This window comes from Ursus arctos, unplaced genomic scaffold (genome assembly GCF_023065955.2).
Source record: "Ursus arctos isolate Adak ecotype North America unplaced genomic scaffold, UrsArc2.0 scaffold_33, whole genome shotgun sequence".
Lineage (NCBI taxonomy): Eukaryota > Metazoa > Chordata > Mammalia > Carnivora > Ursidae > Ursus > Ursus arctos.
This window is the reverse complement of record NW_026623019.1, coordinates 6,751,964-6,776,526: the sequence shown is the minus strand read 5'-3', so window position 1 is coordinate 6,776,526 and position 24,563 is coordinate 6,751,964. Positions and strand designations below refer to the sequence as shown.

Sequence of the window (24,563 nt, the reverse complement as noted above, 5' to 3'; positions counted from 1 at the left end):
GAAAGTGAAATATACACACGTTTCAAGTTGAGAAGCTTCATACATTCTTTATGAACAACTTGACTTCAATTTCAACTCTCAAAGGAAAACGAACAGAGAAGATGAAGAAAAAAAAAAAAACTCTTTAAAGTACTACAACTGTCACGAATAACATTGTAGACTGAGTTCTCACAAAGCTTCCTTATGCCCTTTCCCTATTTATCACACACAAAGTCTAACCACAATGAAAATTGTTAACACTCCACTGTGGGGAAGGAGGTTCATCAAAGTGAAATGGAACCTCACTACTACCCCTCCCATCTCCACATGAAGGATAAAGCACTGTCAATAACTACTAACCCAAGTATCACAGATGCCCTGCATCTGGTTTAAATCACAAGCACACACGCGCGCGCGCACACACACACACACACCCCAAAAAAGAGAGAAAGAGAGAGGAGAGAGACTTGTTTTAAAAATCTCTTTTCCAGTGCAGCAAAGAGCCCAGCGAAGAGGCCCCTGGTTTCAATGTGTGTGCAAGGGGTGTGGGGGGGAAAGAAGGGGGGGAGGGAAGAGTGCTGAATGGATATTAAGACTGTTTGCAGCACAAAGAAAACACAGTTTTAAAAGAAAAAAGAAATCGTGCAGCTGATGATGGCAAAAGCAGAGCAGCCCATTTAGCACAAGGCAAAGAGGGGCAAAAATGAAGGGAATAGGCGGTGGGAAAAGTTCACCGTTGTACGAGGATAAAAATAACAAAACCCATAACAAGGCCCCACAAGTGCACAACAACAACAACAAAACACCACCTCTTGCCCCCCCCCCCGCACGCTGCTGTCTATTTCGGTTTGGAAAGAAGCAGGAAACCAGCAGCTTTGGAAAAGAAGAAAATTAAAGGAAGAAAGAAAGCAAGCCTTATCTCTTCACCTGACCCTCCTCCTCTGAGCCAGACCTAGGGGAGAGCTCCACCATCCGCGTCGGGGAACTGTGGCTCCCTCTCCCGCTCGGCTCGCAGCCCCCAGCGCTCCCGCTCCATCCCTGAAGCGCGGCCGCCGAGGGCCGGGGCGGCGCGGCGCCCACACCCCCGAGCCAGCCGCGGCGCGCTCGGTCCATTGTAAACAAGCCGGGGCACGGAGCCCCTCGGCGGCGGCGCCGCAGCAGCAGCCCCCGGTGTCAGGAGTGAGACCCCCGCACAGCCACACTCGGCTCGCGCACACGGACACACACACGCACGGACACACGCGTTCACACGCAGCCACACGCTCCCACACACATGTAGAGACCGAAGAATATTCACCTTGGCTGTGGATTATTGTGGTGTTGTTGGTGGGTGATGGAGATGGTGGTGGTGGGGAGGAGGAGGAGGAAGAGGAGGAGGAGGAGGAGAGGAGTAGTTGTTGTTGATGGGTAACAGTCGCCAGGACTACGGTGACTATGGCGCTTGATTCACAAGGCAACGGTTGCTATAACTCACAAAAGAGAGAGAGAGGGAGAGAGAGAGGGAGCGAGAGGGAGAGGGAGACACTCGCACGGGGAGGGGTGGGGAGGGAAGAGGGGAGGAGGCGGGCCCGGCGAGCCGCCGGAAGGGGCGGGCTCGGCACCTTGACGGACAGCGCCGAACCCGGGCCGGGTTTGGTGGGGGGTGCGGGGAGTGCGAGGCGGGGTTCCGAGGACGGGCTCCGAAGAGCTGCGCTTAGGTTTGACAGGGGCTGAGGTCACCCAAGAGTCCTCTCGGAGGTACGCTTACTACACGCACTGAGAAGGCAACTGGGGGCGAGCAGGGGCGTGGTGCGAGGGGTACTTTCTGCGAGGCGAGAGCTGCCAGTTCCAGCAGCCAGCTTTGTGCAAAGAAGCCCCAGAGCCGCAAGAGGGTAACGAGTAACCCGGGAGAGGGGGTGTTGAAGGCGATTCCAGACACTTTGTGGGGAGACCAACTACGGCGGGGAAAGAATCCACTTTGAAGAGCGATCTCCTCCCCCGCTCCTGGCCTGAAACATCATTTCCGGGGCGGGGCGGGCGGAGGGTCCCGGATGTGCCGCCGCCGCTCGCTCGCTTTTTTTTTTTTCTTTTTCTTTTTCCTTTTTTTTTTTTTTTTTTTTTTTTTCCTCCCTTCGTTTCTGAGGCGCCGGAGGTGTTTCCAGTTGCATCCGCCTCCTGGCTTCTAGCGTGCGTGGGCGCTTCAAAGCTCCGTGGCCCTCGCCGTACTGGAGGGTCCGAGCAGCCCGCGCCCTCCTGCTCGCGGCGCTCCGGCCGGCTCCCGCCTCCTGCGGCCCCGACTTTGGAAGAGCGCGGGCGGCGGGGTGTGAGCGAGCTGCCTCCGCCGCCATTTTAGAACAGGCGAGCCTGGGGCGAGTGGGGGCCGCGCGCCGCCTCCCGCTGTCCCGCCGCGGTGTGGCGCGCGGACGGCCGGTCCCGAGCTCGTCCGGCCCCTGCTCCGGAGCGAGAGGCGAGGTGCTCCCTCCCTGCCGGCGGGGCGGGCGGCTGTCCTCGCTGCAGGACGAGAGAATGCTTGGCGGTGCCCCTCAGCGGAAGGCGCTGATGGGTGGGGTAACTCACACCTGCCTGAGATAGCATCCCGTTCGTTTCTGCCCCCCACCCCCCCAGAGTAAGGTGCTCTCGCCTCTTGAAAGCTGACCGAACCGGGATCTGAGCTCAGCCCACTATTACCGGCCTCACCCTCAGCTCTATTGACAACCTGCGGTATCTGAGGGTCTTGTTTCCGGCTGTGTAGACGAATGGCTTCCTCAGTATGGATGCTGTTAGCACACAACCGGCTCTGTGGAGCCCAGCCGCTCCTAGCTCACGGTTCCAGCATACTGGTCCAATTCTCTGCACGCAGGAGTCCTGCAGGCACATTCCCCTGGGCCCTGCCAGTGCCCCAAACCTCCAACACAGGCAGCTAAGCTGCTTATCCAAGACAATAACATTAGAAGTAGAGCCTAAGAAAGTCAGTTCTCTGGAGGCTTAATTTTTGCACCTGCAAAATAAGGAATTTGGGTCGACATAAATTCCCAGTGCTAAAATAATAATAGTGACCATTACTGAGCGCTTACGCTGCCCCAGACATTGTGCTTAGTGTTTTACATATATTATCTCATTTAATCCTCACAGCACCACTATTAGGTCCGAATATTCTCATTTTAAGGGAAACAGGCACAGAGTCTTTAAATAGTCAGCGGTTTTATTTTACTGCTCCGTGTCATGGAATATTAGATAAGGGTATTTTAGGAAGCAACTCTTGAAACAATAGGTTGCAGAAACTGATGTTGGGGTAGGTAATCTCATAACGACTCACAGAGGCTTATACTAGTGTGTTATAATGTAATAGTGAACGCGGCGAGCACAGAGCTAAAACTAAAAGGTTTCAGGACTCACTGGTGCTAGACCTTTTAGTCCGAGGCAAATGACAATGTGGTGACCAATAGCTTTTAAAAAACAAAAACAAAAAACAATCTCTCCAGATTTAGAATAATAGTTTCGATATACACATGGAAAATAAGGTACGCATTCCAGCTGTGTGAAAACTGGTAATCATTCTGAATATTCATTTCACTACATTTACAGATGTAAGTCCTCTGTTGTAATGATGTGCAGGGCAGTTTGCTCACACCCCGCAGCACTGAATAGCTTTGCTTTTTTTGTTGAATTGCTTGTTACAGTTTGTCCCTTCCCTAGCTGTCAGCTCTTGCTTCTTATTGCTGTCAGTGAGCACAGTTCTAGTGTCCTCCCCACCCTTTTAATTGACTGCTTTCAATCTGCAGGCAAGAAAACCACATAATGAAGCCTGTGCACGACTGTGTCCCAAGAGTATAAATAGGTACTTTGAGGAACTCTTAGAAAAAGTGTGTGACCTTTATGTGAGGACATTGTAACACCAGTTTTAAGCTGCTTAGAGACTGTTTGGTTTTTTGTGGGTTTTTTGGGGTTTGTTTTTTTTTAACCTATTTCTTGATTTGGCCTTTTCCTGAGTTAGGAATAGATAAATTTCCTTAAGTGAGTTCTCGAAAAGACAACTATTAGACTATTTTTCCCTGTTTTAAGATAACTGATGGTAGGACTTCTAACACCATAGCGAGGCTACAGTAATAGGAAATTTTCAATGTTACCACCACACTGACTCAGATAACCAAGCTACCAACTCAAGCTCTAGATTCAGAAACATGCTGGATTATAGATGTATGTATTGTTTTGTGCTATAACTAGTTAGGAAAGGACCCAGAAATCCCTTTACCTCTAGTCAGTTCTGATAGGATCTCCTTTTTGGTCATTTTTAAGCATAGCTGCAGTTTCACATATGTTGTACATATATTTCAGAAATAAATTACATAAGTCACAGAAGAGACCCAGCAGTATCTAGCATTTATCACCTGTTACAGGCAATACACACTAGCCTCAATAAGAAAAGACACCTAACCAAAAAATATTTTATATTCCTTGACAAATGCAATAAACTGCCAATGCAGTAATTTTTTGTTGAGTACCGAAAATGGGCCAGACATAGTTTTTGTCTGTAAAATGCTCAATGTCAGTATCTGTGAATTTAAAATGCTGTGTCCTTTGAACTTAGATTGTTTCTGCTCTCAGCTTGGACTGATTGGCAGAGACATCATTTAACATGTTTGTATCTGCATCACTTGAAAACTGTGAAGCCCAAATTATGTATGGATGAATACTTTATAAATCGCTCCTAAGGGTAAATTTCCTTTTCAATACTGTCATTAGGTTACTTCCTCTTATTGATATCTGCTGCATATTCAAGAACTAATAAATTAACATTAATGCTTGTAAAAGGAAAAGCTGCTTATGAAAAGATAAAATACTGATGAGGATAGATTTACTTCTGAAAAATTGTATGTATGAGAGTTTTGAAAATTAACGTATTGGTCTGTCACAGCTTCCCACTGAATTTGTGGTGAATCCACAAATGGAAACCACTCCTGTTTCAGACTTTTCATTTGATTATAATATCTGATTTTCTTCAGTTAAGGGACACCTAGAGTTTTAATTCTCCTATGTGAAATGAATAGTTTCAACCATTATTTATTGAGTACTTATGTATGCAGAGCCCTGGGGAATTAGACAACTAGATTACTAATTGCCTTTACTAGATCTGAAGTTCTGAGGATATATGAATTATCAATAATGATAGAGGGGTGCCTGGGTGGCTCAGTCGGTTCAGCATCTGCATTCAGCTCAGGTCATGATCCTGGGGTCCTGAGATTGAGTCCCACATCAGGCTCCCTGCTCAGCAGGGAGTCTGCTTCTCCCTCTTCTGCTGCCCCTCCCCCTCATGTGCTCGCTCTCTGGCTCTCAAATAAATCTTTAAAAAAAAAAGAAAAGACAGGTAAAGGCTAAGGTAATTCAAAATTATACATGATTTGCCACTATTCTTTGGCAAAGCCCCAAATCTACCCATCCTCACCCAAAATATATTTTGGTTTTAAAAACATTGCAATAAATAAATAAAAATAAAAACATTGCAATATTTTTTCTTCTGGTGGATTGGTCTAATTGTGTTTTAAGTAATACAAACCAGGTGTTTACTCAGCCGTCCTGAGGTAATACTTTATATCCTTACACCCTTATATATAACCAGGAATTGAATTTTTACCCCAGCACAGAAAGATGATAGTAGAATCCTATGTTGACTAATTTTTCTCAAGACCAGAATACACACATGCAGGTTTTTCCCTTCAATTAATGCAGAATGCAACATTAAAATCAAATAAATGGAGGGGTGTTGGGATGGCTAAGTCACTTAAGCATCCAACTCTTGATTTTGGCTCAGGTCATGATCTCAGGGTTGTGAGATCAAGCCCAGCATGGGGCTCGATGCTCAGCATGGAGTCTGCTTGAGATTCTCTCCCTCTGCACCTCTCCCCACTCGCATGTTAAATAAATAAATAAAATATTTTTAAAAAGTAAATAAAATAAAAATAATTGGAACAGCCCAAATGTCTATCAGTAGGAGGATGGAAAAACAAATTGTGATACATTCATACAATGGAATACTATTGAGCAATGAAAAGGAATTGGCTAGTGTTAAATAAAACAACACGGATGGATGAATCACAAAAACATTATGTTCAGCAAAAGTAGCCAGGCACAAAGAGTGCGTACCATATAAATCCATTTATAAAAAGTTCAAGAATAGGGAAAACTAATCTGTATTTAGTATTTCTCAGTGACGGTGGGGTGATGAGATGGGATTTACTGGAACAGCACGTAGGAGAATTATCTAAAGTGATACAGAGGATCCTGCACTGTCCAACTTGGTGGTGACTCCTATGGCCGTTAAAATCTAATTGTAAATTAATTAAAGTTAAATAAAACTTAAAAGTTCTGCAGTCACACTGGCGACATTTTTAATTTAGTTTTGGGGGGATAGTGGACAGAGAGAGAGAATCTTAAGCAGGCTCCACGCCCAGTGCAGAGCCCAACACAGGGCTCCATCTCAGCCCTGAGATCATGACCTGAGCTGAAATCTAGAGGCAGACGCTTAACCAACTGAGCCACCCAGGTGTCCCTCACACTGGCAACATTTTAAGTGCTCTGTAGCCACACATTTGGCTAGGGGCTACCAAATTGGACTGTACAGTTACAGAACATTACTATTACAGAATTTCTGTTAGAGTGCTGTTCTAGATTTTGTTTTAGGTAGTATTTACATGTGTGGTTACAATTGTCAAAACTGTATACACTGCACATTATATATGCCTTATATGTCAATAATACCTGCCCCCAAATCACTAATACACGTATTTATTATGGTCTCACCTACCCAGCTGAACCCACTTTTTCCTTAATATTTCATTCACCACTGCAGAGAAAAGAATAAGTAATAGATAGTAAAATTATCCTTGGCAAATCTTCAAAAATGTGTTAAATGTGACCATACGGTAGATAATGTTGATTTGCCGCTCAAAGAAAAGAGTTCTGCCACGATACGATCCTGAATACATCTAGAAACCAAAGGAGTTGCTTTTGAGGGCTTAAGTGAATGCTAGATGATTAAAGAGATTGTTTTTCCTATTTCCCTGTTGGAATGGAAATATCTTAAACATGTTGGATATCGTGTAATCTTATTCTGAGGTAACATTAGGAGTATTTGAGAGATTTTGATGCTAGCTCTATGACCAGGTTGAGAAAGTCATGTAAACTCTCTAGGTAACAGTTAAGCCTCATGGTTTTGGAGGTGCATGCAAGCAAAGGTTTGTAAATCAGGGATTAAACAATGAATGATCTCAATTCTAAAATTCTAATTTTCATGCATTTTCAGACATTGCTCACCAGGTGAATTGGTTCAAAATACTAAACATATATGTTCTTGTAACACTTGTATGAAATTAGAAAATTTTTTTCATGGAGTTAATACTTCCTATAAAATTAATAGATACTTCCACCAATATTTCTTAACTTATGAACTGCAGGTATATTTTTATAAGATAATGAATTTGAACTGTGTTAGAGATTAATTCTTATAACTTAATCAGCAATTAATGTCAGCAATGTATGCTGAAAAGTATTTTATTTTTACTCAATTATTATAAAAAATGTGATTTTATTTGATCCAGTCTTTAACTGTCAAAGAAATGCTTTTTAAGTTGGTTCTCTCCCTCCCTTTATTTTTTCCCCCCTTAAATGTAATGAACAGTCTGGAAAAAAACATCTCCCAAGTTCCTGTAAGGCCACTATTCCTGTTTAAATATACTAAAAGTATCTTCCCACTGGAACATGTCAAATATCTCACCCTCCCCCCAACATCACAATACATTATAAAGTCTACATTTAAATAGTTTTTTAATACTTAGGTCAACAGTTAAAGCATATGACTGAATTTTTGTCACCCTTATAAATATTTTTTTTTACTGACTTACCTCAGCCACTAATAGGAAAAAATAGATCACCTATTCAAAGTACATGAATTTGTCTCTTGATGCCATTTTGTTTTGTTTCAAAAAGAGAATTTATGTGCATGGAATATTTTTTCCAAAAATTTTGTTTTGTTTTACTTACATTTTCATTTTGAGAGACAAGGAACACAAAAATATACATTGTACAGTGGAATGTTTAAAACACTTGCCTCCAAACACTGTTTGAAATTTTAGCTAGAATTTTTTTCCATAAAAGAGATTAAAGTCATTTTTAAGACTCCTAGATCTGGCTTAATGTGTCAAAGTACTTACTAGAATTTGATTTTGGAGACCTCCAGCCCCACGTCATATCAAACAGTAGATGCACTCATATACCACATAAAATATACATAACTAAGAACTGAGTTACAAATGATATAACAAGTTTGTAGACATCTAATTATTTGTTCATCTTGATCCAGCTTTCTTTTCATATTTTGAAGTCAACTTATTTTTAAGATCAACATTTTCAGAGAAGCTTGAAAAATATGTAACTTCTGAATACAGTGCTTCATGAATAAAATGGCCATGAAATATAGCAGGGAAATGGAATTAAAACAGTTTATCTCTTAATTTATTTTTCGTTCTTCCTGTGGGGGGTGGAGGGAATGTTAATTAACCAAAAATATGGAAATCCACTGAGATAACAAAATTATAGTAAACTTCAAATACTGGTTTCATAAAGATGAAGAAAAAAAACTAATGTAATCAAGAAATAGAAAAATTATTTTCTAAGGTGACTTAAGTGTATTTGAACTCAGTACCCTAATTTGCCACTACAATCTTTACTTCATTATAGAATTACACATAAAAATCAAGACAATTGGATTTACATTGCCAGGATATTCTATTTGTAGCTTCAAATGTGTGACACAATAATTATAGACTTCTTGTTAAATGTGATATCATCCTTCACCCACAAGAAGTAACCCTTAAAGAAAGAACACTAATTTGGTTGAAGATTGATGAAAGACAAGAAATATGAATGTGAATAATTTAAAATGATATATGAAAGTCTGACGGGATTTTTCATAGGGTTAAACATGCCTATTTTTGAAAGTGAATAATTTTTTTAAGATTAAATTCTTCCTGAAAGCAAATCAAAAAGATAAAAAGTAAAAATCGCATAAAAAACCATGTCACTTTCTTTCAACTCAGTACTGAATCAGTGACCCAACATTGTAATCCAAAGCACTGTGTTTCTGGAAAAGCCAGAAAATACATCAGCTTCTAAGGAACCAGCTATAGAGACAGCAGAACTGAATGATGCATAAAAAAGAAGAGCTAAAATGGAGCTTTATCTGAGTAGGCATTCACACTGCTGAGGCATACTCACTTTCTTGGTAAACTAGGGAAGTATCCAATATAAATAATTCTTATAAGAAAGTTTTTAAGTTAACTTAGTTGTACAATCAAAGCATTACACCTTATTAGCATTTCTTGAAAAAACAACAACACACTACTATATTGGGCAATCATCTTTGAGAAAGAAATACTCTAAAAGTTTATTGTAGACATCAAAAGATAGAATGCTTACCTGTCAGAAACAGGTACGCTAGGCTGGGAGTTGTAACACTTTTGCAAAGGAAGTCAACACAAACTGAAATAGCCCACAAACACTCTTCATCTGATGCCAACGATAATGAATCAATATAAAGGCGAGAGAAGGAAAAAGTGCAACCAGAAAATATAATCACCTGAGGTGAGGTTTGTTTTGTTTTGTTTTTAAAGTATTGTGGCTTGTGAGCTGATTTGCTCTGCTTGTCTTTTTTCATTTGTGGAGAATGAACCAACAAGAAACGAAGAAGGAAGTAACAGTCGTAGAGGCAAATGTAGCTAAGACTTGGATTAATGCTCTAACTGGGAATAGTGAGAGATACATTCTGAAAACTGGTAGAAAGGAAATACTGACAATATGTGATAGTTCCTGAGCATAAAAAATACCCAGTTCCCAGATACTTACTGAGGTTGTGCTATATATGCTACAGAAGTTACCACGGGCACTTTGGGGGCGGCGGGGAGACCAGAGCAGGTAGGGAACGAAGAAAGCAAGATAGAAAAGAACTGAAAGTCCAAGTTCCTCCCTATACTAGGTGTCTTTTATTCCTCCAGATTCACTCATTCTCTACTCGTCTTTGCCCCCCTTTCCAGAATGCTGACCTTCATGGACGACCTCATTTGATTCCCGTGCTTTCTGGTTTCCGGGAGTGGGCAGCACTGACAGGAGACTGGAGTCAGGGAGGAGAGTGAGGTCTGGGTATCATTACCCTATTTCCCTTCCTACAGTGTTGCTTCAGAATAGCTGTATCCCTTGACTGAAGATTCTGATAACAGCTCCTTCCCCCTCGTACCTTTGGGTTTAGGGGCGTAATGTTAGCCCCACGGTTCCCTAGGTTGATGCGTCATCCAGTTGGCTCCCCTACACCCGCTAGGCCCTCTGCACTTTACATCTCTTCAGAGTTGCCCTCTTTCTCGTGTGATCTGTTTCTTTTTGGGACTTTGTTGCCACCAAATAAGATCACAGACCATGGGGGCACCTGGGTGGCTCAGTCAGTTAAGCGTCTGCCTTCGGCTCAGGTCATGATCCTGGAGTCCAGGATTGGGCTCTCTGCTCAGTGGGGAATCTGCTTCTCCCTCTGCCCCTCCCCACTCTGGTTCTCTCTCTCAAATAAATAAATAAATAAATAAATAAATAAATAAATAAATAAATAAAATCTTAAAAAAAAAAAAAAAGATCGCAGACTGTATTCCTCTGTTAGAGCTGCCATAACAATGCACACAGACTGATTGACTTTAACAGAAACTTACTTTCTCAAAATCCTGGAGGTTAGAAGTTCAAGTTCAAGGTGTCAGAGGGGTTGGTTTCTTTATTTTTTTTTAAGATTTATTTATTTGAGAGAGAGATCACAAGCAGGGGGAGCAGCAGGCAGAGGGAGAAGCAGGCCCCCTGCTGAGCCCAATGTGGGGCTCAATCCCAGGACCTTGGGACCAGGACCTGAGCTGAAGGCAGACACTTAACCGACTGAGCCAGGCAGGTGCCCCTAAGGGGTTGGTTTCTTCTAAGGTCTCTCCTTGGCTTATAGATGGCCATCTTCTTATATCCTCACAGGGTCTTTCCTCTGTGTGTTTATGTCCTAATCTTGTCTTTATAAGGATACCAGTGGTATTCGATTAGGGCTCATCCTAATGAACTCATTTTAACAAAAGAGCCATTCCCCAAATACAGTAGCATTCTGAGGTACTGGGAGTCAGGCGTTCAATATATAAATTGTGAGGTGGGGGAAAACAATTCACTAATAAGAGACTTGTTGAAAAAGAGACATGGAATAAATTAGAAAATAATCTCAAGATTATGAGTACAGTATAAATATAAGAAAAGGATAGTATTACACTTACTCTGAGCAGAACATTAGGAAGGGGAAGAGAAGGGGAGGGAAATGAGCACAGTTTTATAAATGCAAATCCCAGTGGCACATTGAAGTGGAGACACTCACACAGAAACCACATGAGCTAGGAAGAACCGTCCGGACCGAGCTGGGAGCCTTCTAGGTAACGGAATAACAATCATCGCTAACATTTAGGAAGCACCACACAGACTGCTAGTTATCCTTTCCCTTCCTCTATCCTAACGGAATTTCTCCTGTTTTAACTGGACCCTTTCCACAAAATGACCTTCCGGACCTCCTTTTCCAGTTTTACTTGAAGCAGATGAGGACTCGTAACTGAGTTCCGGTCAGTAGGATGTAATCAGAACAGTTCCTGGGGCCCCTTCTAAGAAATCTGCACCTTGCTTACTTTGCCCCTTTACCCTTTCATCCCCTTCTCCAGCCTGGCGCTCCAAACTAGAGTGCCACAACCTTGGACCAAGCCAGGCACTGGACCATCACAGAATTGGAGACTAAGTCCGTAATTGATTGTGAGACCCCTATTATCAGATGCCCTGTATCATCTATGTTTACAGGAGAAAAAACAAAAACCATAGCCATCTTGTTTTCGGTCTCCCAGCTGAAATGAATCCTAATTAGTACAAGCATTTTCTAGGTGCTAGGTACTGTTCTCAGTTTTTTACATATATTATTTTAATTAATCCTGTTAACATTTCTTTATGTACATACTATTATCATCCTCCATAAGGAAACAGAGATTAAGTAATTTTCCCTAAACAACATACCTTGTAGAGTTTAGGATTTAAACCACACTAAGAATCTGGTCACTCTGTTGAGCCGCCTTTCGCTAGACTGATCTTACACCCAATAGTGCCGTTGAAGGGGAATCCAGTTATTTTTGAAAGCTACAGCCTAAAGAAGAGAGTCGTATCTGATTTTGCAGCAGTGTTACATGGTCTTTCAAAGGAGGGAAAGCAAACGAAATGCACTACTTAGGCAAACTTTTGTACACATCTATCATCTTACTGTCACTGCTTATTTTCGCCTAAAATTTCCCACCATTTTGTTGACCCACAACGTGTCTCTTTCTAAACTTAATTTTTAAAACCTTGACTTTGGAGCCTCTTGTGAAGCTCTAGAAATCTAAGATGTGTTTGCTTTGTAGTTATCTGGCTGTGATCAGCCCCATAGGGCAAGAAGGTGTTTCAGATCCGTGCCACAAAGGAACTTCCCCTTGGCCATATTCTGCCAGAGCCCTTCTCAGAGCCCCAGCTGGGATAATCTTTGGTGCGATCCAGGGGCAACTTCTGCACTTAATTGTCAGATTCCTCTTGAGAAAGACTCAGCTCTCAGTCAGGAGTCAATCCTTATGGTGACAGTCTCTGCTGCACTCCCTTTAGCAGCAGGAGAGCTTTCAGAGTGTTACCGGCTTTGTTAACCCCGCTCTTAGAGAAACTGGAGAAAAAAGGATTTTAAGGGCATCTTGATTTTTTTTAATGTTTGGAAAGAGGAAAAAACTGGACCAGTGGAGATTGTTCTATTCCCTTCCCATCTGGCCACATAAAAGGCTTCAGAAAGGCCATTGGATCTACTCAGAGGATATTAACACACTATAATTCCATAAAGAAATAATGCAATAAATAAGAGAACCATTTATCCACTTGCAGTAAGAAGTTCTGAAGGCAGAACACAGAAGGCAAAGGACCTATGATGTCTCTCACACAATTTGCTTTCACGCTATAGATAGTACTGACCCTCAAGAATAGCTTTATTAGGATGGGATTTTGAAATGATTCCATCCCTGTGCCTACTGTGGTTTTTAATTTCTACTCCTTCTAACCAATTTTTCCAGCTAACAGAGACATTTATATAGTGCATTCATACTCAGTATTATGCCATCTCGGGGTAGAAATAAATGCATGTTCCTTTTTTAAAACAGCTGTATTGTGGTATAATTCACATAGAGTAAAATTCAACCATATTAAGTGTACAATTAGATACATTTTGGCAACGCCTGCAGTCATTTGGCCACGATCATAATCAAGCTATTGAACATTTCTATCACCATCAAAAGTTCCCTTGTGGTTCTTTGCAATCAATCTTCTCTCACCCCCTGTACCTCACCCCAGGAAAACTTTGATCTGCTGTCACTGGATTTTCCCTTTACTAGAATATCATATAAATGGAAATATACAATATTTAAAGTTGGGTTTTTTTTTCTTTTTCTTTCTTTTTTTTTTTTTTCTTCTATTTGGTCTGGCTTCTTTTACTTGTCAGGATATTTCTGAGATTCATCCATATATTACATGTATCGGTAATTCATTTATTTTTACTACTGAGTAGTGTTCCATTGTATGGCTATATTCCAATTTGTTTTCTGATTTTTGTTATTGTTAATAATGCTGCTATGAGCGTTTGTGTAGAAGTGTTCTTGCGGACAGATGTTTTCGTTTCACTAGTAGATACCTAGAAGTGAAATTTCTGTGTCATGGTAAGTGTATGTTTTTACTCTATAAGAAATTGCTGGAATGCTTTCTGGAGGGGCTTTATCGTTTTGTACGGCCAGCAGAAATGTGTGAGGGTTCTAGCTGCTCCACGTCCTTACCAACCCTTTGGCAAGAATTAAAGTTATCTTTTCAATTTTAGTTACATTAATGGATGTGTAGTGATAATGTCATTGTGGTTTTAATTTGTATTTCCCTAGTAACTACCCACGTCGAGCTTCTTTTCGTGTGCTTACTGTCCATTTGTAGATCTTCTTTGTAAAAGGGCGGTGTTTTGTCTACTTTAGAGTTGCTTCTTTTCTTACTGAGTTATAAGAGTAGTCCTTTGTCAGATACAGATTTTGCAAGGATTTCTCCCAGGGATGGCTTACCTTCTCATTTCCTTAAACTCATCTTTCAAAGAGCAAAATAGTTTAATTTTGATGAAGTCTTATCTATCAAAATTGTATTTTATGGTTTGTGCCTTTGCCTTACCTAAGAATTTTTGCCTAACCCAAAGTCGTTTGGTTTTTCTCCAATTTTCTTAACAAAACTTTTTATTCCAGCTCTTAAGGTTAGGTCTATGAGACATTTTGAATTAGTTTTTCTGTAGGATGTGAGGTAAGGGTTGAGATTCACAACTTTTGTTTCTTTTTTTTTTTAAGATTTATTTATTTATTTTAGAGAGAGAGGGAAAGAGCGCACAATCGGAAGGGGCAGAGGGAAAGGGAGAGAGATTCCCAAGCAGACGCTGCACTGAGCTTGGAGGCGATGCGGGGCTTGAACTTGACTCTGAGATCGTGACTTGAGCCAAAACCAAGAGTCAGACGCTTAACTGACTGCACCATCCAGGTGCCCGACATTCACAAATTTTCGTACAGATATCCAACTATTCCAGTACCATTTGTTAAAAAGACTATCTTTCACCACTGAATTGCCTTTCTGTCTTCGACAGATTGGTTGCCCATACACGTGTGGGTCTATTTTGGGATTCTGTTCTATTGCATTGGTATGTTTGTCTCCTTACCCTCATACCAGATTATTTTGATTACTGTCACTTTATAATAAATTTTGAAACCCGGCACTATTAACCTGTTCTCTTCTGTTCTTTTTCAAAGTTGTTTTGGATATTCTAGGTCCTTTGAATGTTCATATGAATTTTAGAATCAACTTATCAGTTTCTATAAATAGACTTGCTGGGATTTGGGTCAGTATTGTGTTGGATCTATAAATCAATCCAGTAAGAATTGACATCTTAGTAATAGAGTCTTCTGACCCATGGAAAAGATATATCTCTCCTTTTACTTAGATATTCTTTAATTTCTCTCAGTAATGATTTTTGTTTTTTATATACAGGTCTTTCACAACTTTGTCAGATTGATCCCTAAGTATATCACAATTTTGATGCTATTGTAAGTGATATTGTTTGTAAATTCCTTTTGTCCATTACTAGTATAGAGAATATAATGGGTTTTTTTTTTAAAGATTTTATTTATTTATTTGACAGAGATAGAGACAGCCAGCGAGAGAGGGAACGCAAGCAGGGGGAGTGGGAGAGGAAGAAGCAGGCTCCCAGCGGAGGAGCCCGATGTGGTACTCGATCCCAGAACACCGGGATCACGCCCTGAGCTGAAGGCAGACACTTAACAACTGCGCTACCCAGGCACCCCGAGAATATGATGGTTTATATGGATCTTATATCCTGATACATTGTAAAAGTCACTGTGGATTCCAATAGAGATGTGAATCAAGACCATTTTACTTCTACCTTTTCAAAAAGTAAAAGATTTCCTCTCCTAACTCCTTCACCCCACTAAAGGCCTCAGAGATAAACACTGTTAACAAGTTTTGGCTTTAGAGCCTCTGGTAGTTCAAATTTAAATAGCCATCTATTGAAACTCTACAAAGAAAGATGAAAAATTTACCCTATTTTTCCTTTCTTCATCTTGTTTTTCTCCCTGACTCCAATTTTTCAAAATTACATTATACTTTTACATGGTCTAGACTTATAATAATTTTTTTCCATTTTTGATCATATAGTAGGATTAAGTAAGCTGAATAAACATCCTTCAGCAAACACCTAAAAACTCTGGATAAAGTATTTTAAAACAGTTTATTAAATGCATTGCTGAGCTGGCAAGCAAGTAAGGGGAATTCTTAGGAAAGAACAAAAGCTCCAACCAAAAAAAGTAAAACCAGTGTTGAAAAGAGAAATCTACCATTCCTTAGTGAGCTAGAATTTCAATTTAATGGTCACTTGGAGACTGGAGACAAAGCCTTGGACCTCATGAGATGAGAATTATAGTCTGAAACCCCTCCACAAAGCCAAGACCTCAAGGCTACACCCTCAAAGAAAATGTGAATTAGGCAGAAGAAAACAAACAGTCACATAAGAGAGAGGACAAAGAAGACATAGAGGGCCAGGGGTCTTGGGCAAAAGAGATTATGGTATGAAATCCTTTGCAGAATCAAGTAAACTCTTTCTATTTTTATTTATGTAGCAATTATTTTCAATGACTATTGATGAGTGTGGTTTCATTTTAATATGTTCTATACTTTTCATCTCAGTCTCCGAATCCTTTTTCCCTGTGGTTATTGGATAGAGATGAATTTATGAACAGAAGAAAGAGTAGCTCCCCTCACTCTCAGGCCTAACTTTCAGAAAATCCACAGACAGCTAATGTACAATAAATATCATTGGGTGTCTTGGGCTTAAGGTCGATGAAAATGAATTTTAATTTAGTTAAGATATTTTTGTGCTTGCAAATGTAATTAGTATGCCACTCTTTAATTTTTTTTTTTTTTTTTTTGCTAGATTCAAATCTGGAATTTTAAGACACAAAAATATTGGAAAACTGTGTTTTCTTAAAAAAATTTTTAAACCTCACTTCATATACTTTTATTTGTATGAAAAAAAAGGAGAATACAGTTAAGTACCACTTTGACAAATATATTAGCAATAGTGAGTTTGTGTGAAAAACTAGGAAAGTTATAGAAAATAAAATACAAAACAAAAATTTAGAACTATAATTTTTTTTAAAAAAAGCAACAAAACTCAATTCTTTGCTTCTAGGAAATGTTGATCCTTAATGTTCACAGTTTGGAATCCTTTTAATTTTATAAATCCCCACAAAGTGATTTACTGGTTTCATAAATTTCTTTCACTGAGTGTATAAAAATGTTCTTGATTTCTAATTTCCGTTTGTGCTGTAGTGTTTCTCCTTCACGGGTTTGGAATTTTGTGAATTCTAAGTGGGGTTTTAAATGAACTTGCAGGTTACATAATTAGGCATTTTTCTCTCCCCTTCCCGGTTCTGAAGCCTGCAGATGGTTGCTTTTAAGGGAAGAAGACTCAGTATCCTCTTCAGCCGAACACGCCTTCCTTCTCGCATTAGTGGGATACTAGTGTTAGACCACCCTAAAATTAACTTTTTCCCAGTAGCCTCCATAATGATTGAAAATCTGTTGCACTTCCTATTAAGAAAGTTGCATATTATCTGGGCAACTTTCTCCTGGCAATAGCATCACAAGAGTTTACCCGACTTACTTTGAATTTGGGTTTTAGAACTAGCTTTATTACAGTGTTCTGAGGAAATCCCTTCAGCTCTGTGGGCTTCAGTGTTTGATCTATAATGACCTACAAAAGGATTAGCAATTTTTTAATTTCAAGGAATCCTCTAAAGTGGATTGCTCCAAGATGTGTAAACAATGCAGTGGCTCCAAATTTATAATTTAAAATAGGTCACTTGGTTATTGGTAAAATAACCTGAAACAGTGTCATAGTGTTTAAGCTCCTGAACAGATACAAACATACTTGAGTGCAGTTTAGTTTTTGAATTTTTAAAATTTTAACATGCTTAAAATGCTACCTTTTACTTTCTCTCTCTCTCTCTCTCTCTCTTTTTTTTTTTTTTTCAAAATTTTATTTATGGGGCACGTGTATGGCTCAGTCAGTTAGGCGTCTGCCTTCCGCTCAGGTCATGATCTCAGGGTCCTGGGATTGAGCCCCACGCTGGGCTCCCTGCTCAGCAGGGAGTTGCTTCTCCCTCTCCCTCTGCCTGCGGCTCCCCTGGCTTGTGCTCTCTCGCTCCCTCTCACTCTCAAATCAGCAAATAAAATCTTTCTTTTTTAAAGATCCTGAGATCATGACCTGAGCCCAAGTCAGACACTCAACTGACCGAGCCACCCAGGCACCCCTACGTTCTACTTTCTATTGGTAAAACTCAATATGGGAATATTGCAATTGAAATACTAGAATTTGAATTTTCTTTAACTCTAACCTTGTATAAGAATTTTAACATAGTAAAAGTCTGATGAAACAGCTATTCATTGGGGCAAATTTTGTCCATATCAATAGGCTTTTATTGATTGAATTAATGTAATCGTCTTTCACCATGGCAAGGTGTGTGTTTAGATGGTCCCTTTTTTTTTTCTGTAAAGTTAGATGTGGCAAACTACCTCCTAAAGGCTATGGGGAAGGTTTTAAAGTATCATTGAAAATGTTCAAATGCTTAGAAAAAATATTTAGACTTACAAAATACTTTGGACTCTTTGTGCTATATATATCCAAAGTACTGTTTAAATATTCTTATCATATGTTCACTTTAACCACACTTATAGCTGTTTCTCTTATGTTTATATCTCTCAACATGTACACTGTCATTGATGTGAGAGATATATGTGTGTGTGTGTATATCCATCCATCCTTCATTATTAGTTAAAAATAATTTTTAAAAATATCAACACAGCATAAAAATTTGCAATGTTTTATGCCTATATTCATGAGGAACATGATTTTACCTTGAATGAAACTAAAACAATGCAGTAGCGAGAGGGGATGCTTTTCAATGGAATTTTGCTGTATTATCTTGGACAATGATGATAGCTAACATTTTCTGAGGCTTCTCCTTGTGCCAGGCACTGAGCTGTGTATTCACTCCTCCTCACAACAACCCTAAGACATAGGTACTATTATCATTCCCATTTTTGAATATTGAGAAAATGAGGCCCAGAGAGCTTCAATAATTTTTCCTAGGTCATAATTTTTCCAATATTAACGAAGTCCAGATACACACATCCAGTTAAGGACCTACAGTTCACCATGCTGCCCCTCTAGGATACTGATGACCATATACGTTGACTAAACACAAATCATATTTTTCCCAAAAATGAGTAGGCCCACCCGAATTAATGATGAATCCAGACTTTTCAAAAATGCTTTAAAAGATATGCCTATTCAGCCCACGGAATGGGAGAATATATTTGCAAATGACACTACAGATAAAAGACTGGTATCCAAGATCTACAAAGAACTTCTCAAACTCAATACACAAGAAACAAATAAACAAATCATAAAATGGGCAGAAGATATGAACAGACACTTTTCCAATGATGACATACAAATGGCTAACAGACACATGAAAAAATGTTCAAAATCATTAGCCATCAGGGAAATTCAAATCAAAACCACACCAAGATACCACCTTATGCCAGTTAGAATGGCAAAAATTGACAAGGCAAGAAACAACAATTGTTGGAGAGGATGTGGAGAAAGGGGATCCCTCCTACATTGTTGGTGGGAATGCAAGTTGATACAGCCAATCTGGAAAACAGCGTGGAGATCCGTTAAAAAGTTAAAAATTGAGCTACCCTATGATCCAGCCATTGCACTACTGGGTATCTACCCCAAAGATACAGATGTAGTGAAGAGAAGGGCCATAGGCACCCCAATGTTCACAGCAGCCTTGTCCACAATAGCTAAATCGTGGAAGGAGCCGAGATGCCCTTCAACAGATAACTGGATTAAGAAGATGTGGTCCATATATACAATGGAATATTACTCAGCTATCAGAAAGAACAAGTTCTCAACATTTGCTGCAACATGGACGGCACTGGAGGAGATAATGCTAAGTGAAATAAGTCCAGCAGAGAAAGACAATTATCATATGGTTTCTCTCATCTATGGAACATAAGAACTAGGAAGATTGTTAGGAGAAGAGGGATAAAGAAAGGGGGGTAATCAGAAGGGGGAATGAAGCATGAGAGACTATGGACTCTGAGAAACAAACTGAGGGCTTCAGAGGGGAGAGGGGTGGGGGAATGGGATAGGCTGGTGATGGGTAGTAAGAAGGGCACGTGTTGCACGGTGCACTGGGTGTTATATGCAACAAATGAATCATCGAACTTTACATAGAAAACCAGGGATGTACTGTATGGTGACTAACATAATATAATAAAAAAATTTATTATAAATAAAAAAATTAAAAAAATAAAAGATATGCCTATTAATATAGCAAAAGGTAAAGAATATGAAACTTTTGGTCTAATTCAATCCATTAATCTAATGATAATCAGGTGCTCTAGGATTTCATCATGCATCTCAAACCACGAGACATTAATTTTTAGAACATGAGACTTACTTGTTTATAATAGTATATACCTTATCTGAAAACAAGAATCATCATCTTCATAAAGCACATCCCTTTCCACATGTTCATTTAAAAATCTGAATATTCAAGAAGCCCAGACTTCTCTGCTGACGAGCATCTCTTAATTCAAGTCCCACAAATGCCTTCAACTCAAAATGTCCAACATTCGACCTTATTATTTTTATCCTAAAATTTCATTTGTTTATCCTATATTTCTTTTCTTGATGAATGGCATCACTGAGCTAGAAATCTGGTAGTCATCGTAGACTCCTCTCTATTACTTCCCTCCTAGAGCCAGCGAGTCACTGAGTCCCAGCATTCTATCCCTTTCATCCTTCATCTCTTTACACTCCCTGTTTTCCCTTCTTCCCCACTGCCACTGTCTTAGAACAGTCCCATCTCCCTGGAATTACTTGAGCTGACGCTCCCAATGGTTTTTCTTTTATCTGATATAGAAACTGCTACTAGAATCTTTTTTTTTTTTCTTTAAGATTTTATTTATTTATCTGAGAGAGGGAGAGAGAGAGAGCACGAGCCTGGGGAAGGGGCAGAGGGACAAGCAGACTCCCCGCTGAGAAGGGAACCTGATACAGACCTTGATTTCGGGACCCTGAGATCATGATCTGAGCCGAAGTCAGAGGCTTAACTGACCAAGCCACTCCGGTGCCCCTTGAATGATCTTAGCATAGAAATCTGATTATGTCTTTCCTCTATGGAAACTTCTTCAGTGGTTCTTCCTAGTTTTTAGGGTATTGTGCAAATTCCTAAGCTGAACGCACAATGGTCATTATCATTTGGCATGGGCCTGTCTCTCTAGAAAATTGGCCAGTCTTCCTCCCTGTCTGGTGGCGCAGGGTCAGTGATAGGCTAAACTAGGGAGCACCCAGGCGGGTGGCTGGAGTTCAGCGGTGAGGTGTATCTCAACTATGGTTGCAGTTCCTAGAGCCAGTGGGCAAATACCAAGAGTTATGTCCTCTGGAGTGCATGGTGAGGTCTGCAGTAACAATCCAAACCTGAGAGCTAGATTCGGAGCCAAAACCAAACTATGGAGCCAAGCTGAACTAAAAAACTGGGTAAACCAAGGAGCGAGGGGTGTTGGAAGGAAGGTCTGTCTGAAGGAATTCCTGAGATGGATCACAAATATTTGTAGCAAGGTTTTATGTTATTTGCATGCCAACTGTGAGGACATGCTGGGTTTCATGAAAGTGGATTAAAGTAGAATAGGTAGAAAACACTTGCTTTTATCCAGGGATGTTACTCGGTTTCATGTGTCTGTGTCTATCCCAGGTCACTGCTTCTCCCTGAAAGGCTTGCTTCCACTTCCCTGTTCTCTAACTCCTACTCATCCCGCAGATGCCTGTAAGCATCACCTCTTCTGCCAATGGTAATAGCCAACATCAGTCGAGCATTTACAGTCTAGAGGCACTATGCCAAATGCTTTAATATATAATCTCCCTTAAACCTCCTTAGCAAAGGTACTTCTAGCTTCTTGGATTTTCAGATTGAGGAACTGACGTTTGGAGAGATGACTCAGCATGCACAACAATTACATGATAGAGTAGGGAATTAAACCCAGACATTCTGACTCTAGAGTTCCAACTTGTCAACCACCATTGGCCTTTGCCAATTCCCCAGACTGATTTGAGATGCCTCTCCAGATGCGTGTGTGTTTACACTATCATGGCCCCATTCCTCCCTAATATAATGTTTTATTTATCTGTATCTCCCAGTGGTTGAAAAGCTCCTAAAAATCAAGGGTCAAATACCTATGACAAAAGTAGAATTTCAATGAGCATTAGTTTAATTAATTAATCATTACTGTCCATCAAGTCACTAGGGAGCTTTATTAAGGACATTGGGTATTGAACCCCCCAAAAATTCATGTCAACTGAATCTGGACTGTTGTGTTATTCTTTTGTCCTTAGAGGATATTTCTTTAATAAAATCTGGGGTCAGTCAACTAGACTGAGAATATTCTCTCACTTAGACAGTATTAGATATGGATAAAATATCATTTTCCTTTGTCTTTATACTTTATGCAATTAACTGTCTGCTTCAGGTAATCATTATCACACTACAGTTTTCAAGGTGGTTGCCCATACGTAGTATACTTAACTAACATGTTTTTCCCAGCTCATTCTTATTTTATATCCAGCTTGACCTTCATGAATTATGATATCTTATCCTTTCTCTAACTTTTGTGTTTTGGGGTTTCAGTGGAATCTAAGAGAATAGTTGACTCCTTTGACTTTCATCCTGAGTGACTATATGAGACTCAGAACAGCCATAGTTTGATCAAAGATGTTTTCAACCAATTGTTTCAAATTAGGAGTTTTACAATTTTATTTCAGCCCACCAATAAGTAACTCTCAGGCTTCTAAAGGAAGGAGAAATGGAAGGGGGGGAGACCTAAAAATACACCACTGGGAAGGATATACATTGTCTAGTTCCAACCAGGCTTGAGGAAATTAGCCATTAGTCTTGTTCAGGCAGGTGCCCCTGGCCCCAGAGGAATGAAGTGAGAAGTGTATCTATGCACAAGAAAGCAGCTTGTAGTCTCTTCCACGCCCTGCCTCTTCTTCCAGTCACACCTCAAGCGGCAGCAAAGTGAATTTACTTTGCTCACAAAATGGTCAGAAGGATCATGAAGACATTCAATCTCATTTGTTTCCAGATTTAATCCTGCCCAGACCAGTATTTTTTTTCCTTTTTAAATATGAAGAATAGGGAGTACAGACTAACAAAATACGAATACAACTTCACAGTGCAAAAACAGAGCAAAGAAATCGCTTAAATTTTTTGTGAGCTAGTGATAGCATCGTATTAGAAGGGAGAGAAAGACATTGCAAGCTGTTCAGTCAAGGCCATGGATCTCACTAGGACACCTTGCTAGGTTTCAGGGTGTAAAGGGAACGTGGGGTGGAGTAGGTCCCACCTCCAGTCACGATCTCTTTCACCTTCAGGAGTAGAGGGCAGCCTTGGAGCCCGGGGCTTTGTCTCCAGGGCTTTCGATCAGAGCAGCTGCTCCATGGCCCATCACTCCCCCTGTCCCCCCACCCAGCACACAGGGATAAGGCTCCAGATCTCTTCCGCATCTGTCATGATATAGCCAGACACTGAGACCTTGGAAGATGTGTGCAAGATGGCTTAGGTACAAATGGAAAGAGTTCTGGTTGAGCAAGAGATAATCATCTATTGTGTCAAACTCCTGAGATGTTACAGTTTATCTGATGCAGCAACTAGCTTTATCCTACCGAATTAGGCGTCCCCAGAATTGCAATGGGCCTGCAAACTTAGGGGAAAAGCTTTCTTAGATCATTCCGTCTTCATTTTGTTTTCCTTCAATCTTTTTAAAAGATTTATTTATGTGTTTTAGAGAGAGACGGGGAGCACACGGGCAAGCAAAAGCGAGGTCCGGAGGGGCAGAGGGAGAGAGAGAAGCTCAAGCAGACTCTACGCTGAGCCCAGAGCCTGATGCCAGGCTCAGGGCTCCATCCCAGGACCCTGAGATCTTGACCTGAGCTGAGATCAAGAGTCGGCCGCTTAACTGACTGAGCCACTCAGGCGCCCCTCCTTCAATCTTTAGCAAAAAGATTTTTAAATCTCTCCATCCTTCCTGGCTCTGTTTCCTGATATTAAAGGAAGGACCATAGGTCAACTTTGGGCCACTGTTAAGGAGGAGCAGCTCATGTCTGAGACTAGATTTTTGGTGGTAACAGCATTAATTAGTGATAGACGTGAGTGAAAAGATGAATCTGGAGGACAGGGCAGGACCCTGTAGTCCAGTTCTCTGTTCCAAAGGAGATTTCCCACTGAGTTCCAACTCTGGAAGCTCTAGCTTTTATTTTATGCGGGGTTTTTTTGTGGGGGGGGATTGTTTGTTTGGTGGGGGGAGTTGTTTCCTTTAAGTTTTATTTTTTTAAGAAATATTGTATTTTTCCCCCCAAGATCTTACCAGGTACGGCCCTATGCATATTTTAAAATACAAATGCTACTATTATTGTAATTTTACAGTAGCAAAAAAAAATGTGGTTTCTTGAGTAGATTTCATTTCTATTGACATATTTGCAATTTTACGTACATAGTTCAAAGTTAAAATCAATGTTGGTCAAATTACCATGTATTACACATCGGTGGGATACAATCTGACCTTACTGCTATCAACTGCTATCAAAATTTAGCAATAAAAATCAGCGAGATTGACAAGTACATTTAAGAAATGAATCTTTTTTACGGTAAACAATATGAAAGTTGATTGGTAAAAATAAGCGAAATGTGTAAATGAAAATCAACTTTCACACTCAAAATTATTATGGAAGCATAAAGAAAGCCAGGAGAGAACACACTTCCACAAATAAATTTTCATCTTGACTT

General features: G+C 40.3%; 1 protein-coding gene across 7 annotated transcripts in view; it reads right to left on the bottom strand.

Annotated features, from left to right (window-relative positions):
* RFX3 (regulatory factor X3) overlaps nucleotides 1–24,563 on the bottom strand; it is a 439,811-nt gene that overhangs the window by 279,334 nt on the left and 135,914 nt on the right. For 3 of the 7 annotated variants that reach the window (XM_057305524.1, XM_048218289.2, XM_048218290.2), the window contains exon 1: nucleotides 1,277–1,520. The exons of 1 other annotated variant lie outside the window; for it this stretch is intronic. Coding sequence is in view for 2 of the 6 variants with exons in the window: in XM_057305527.1 (XP_057161510.1) it covers nucleotides 20–41 (22 nt within the window). In the remaining 4 variants the exon portion in view is untranslated. Of the gene's footprint in view, nucleotides 1–19; nucleotides 880–906; nucleotides 1,009–1,276; nucleotides 1,521–24,563 lie in introns of those variants that run through there. 3 more of the 7 variants (XM_057305526.1, XM_057305527.1, XM_057305522.1) reach the window with 3 other exon arrangements.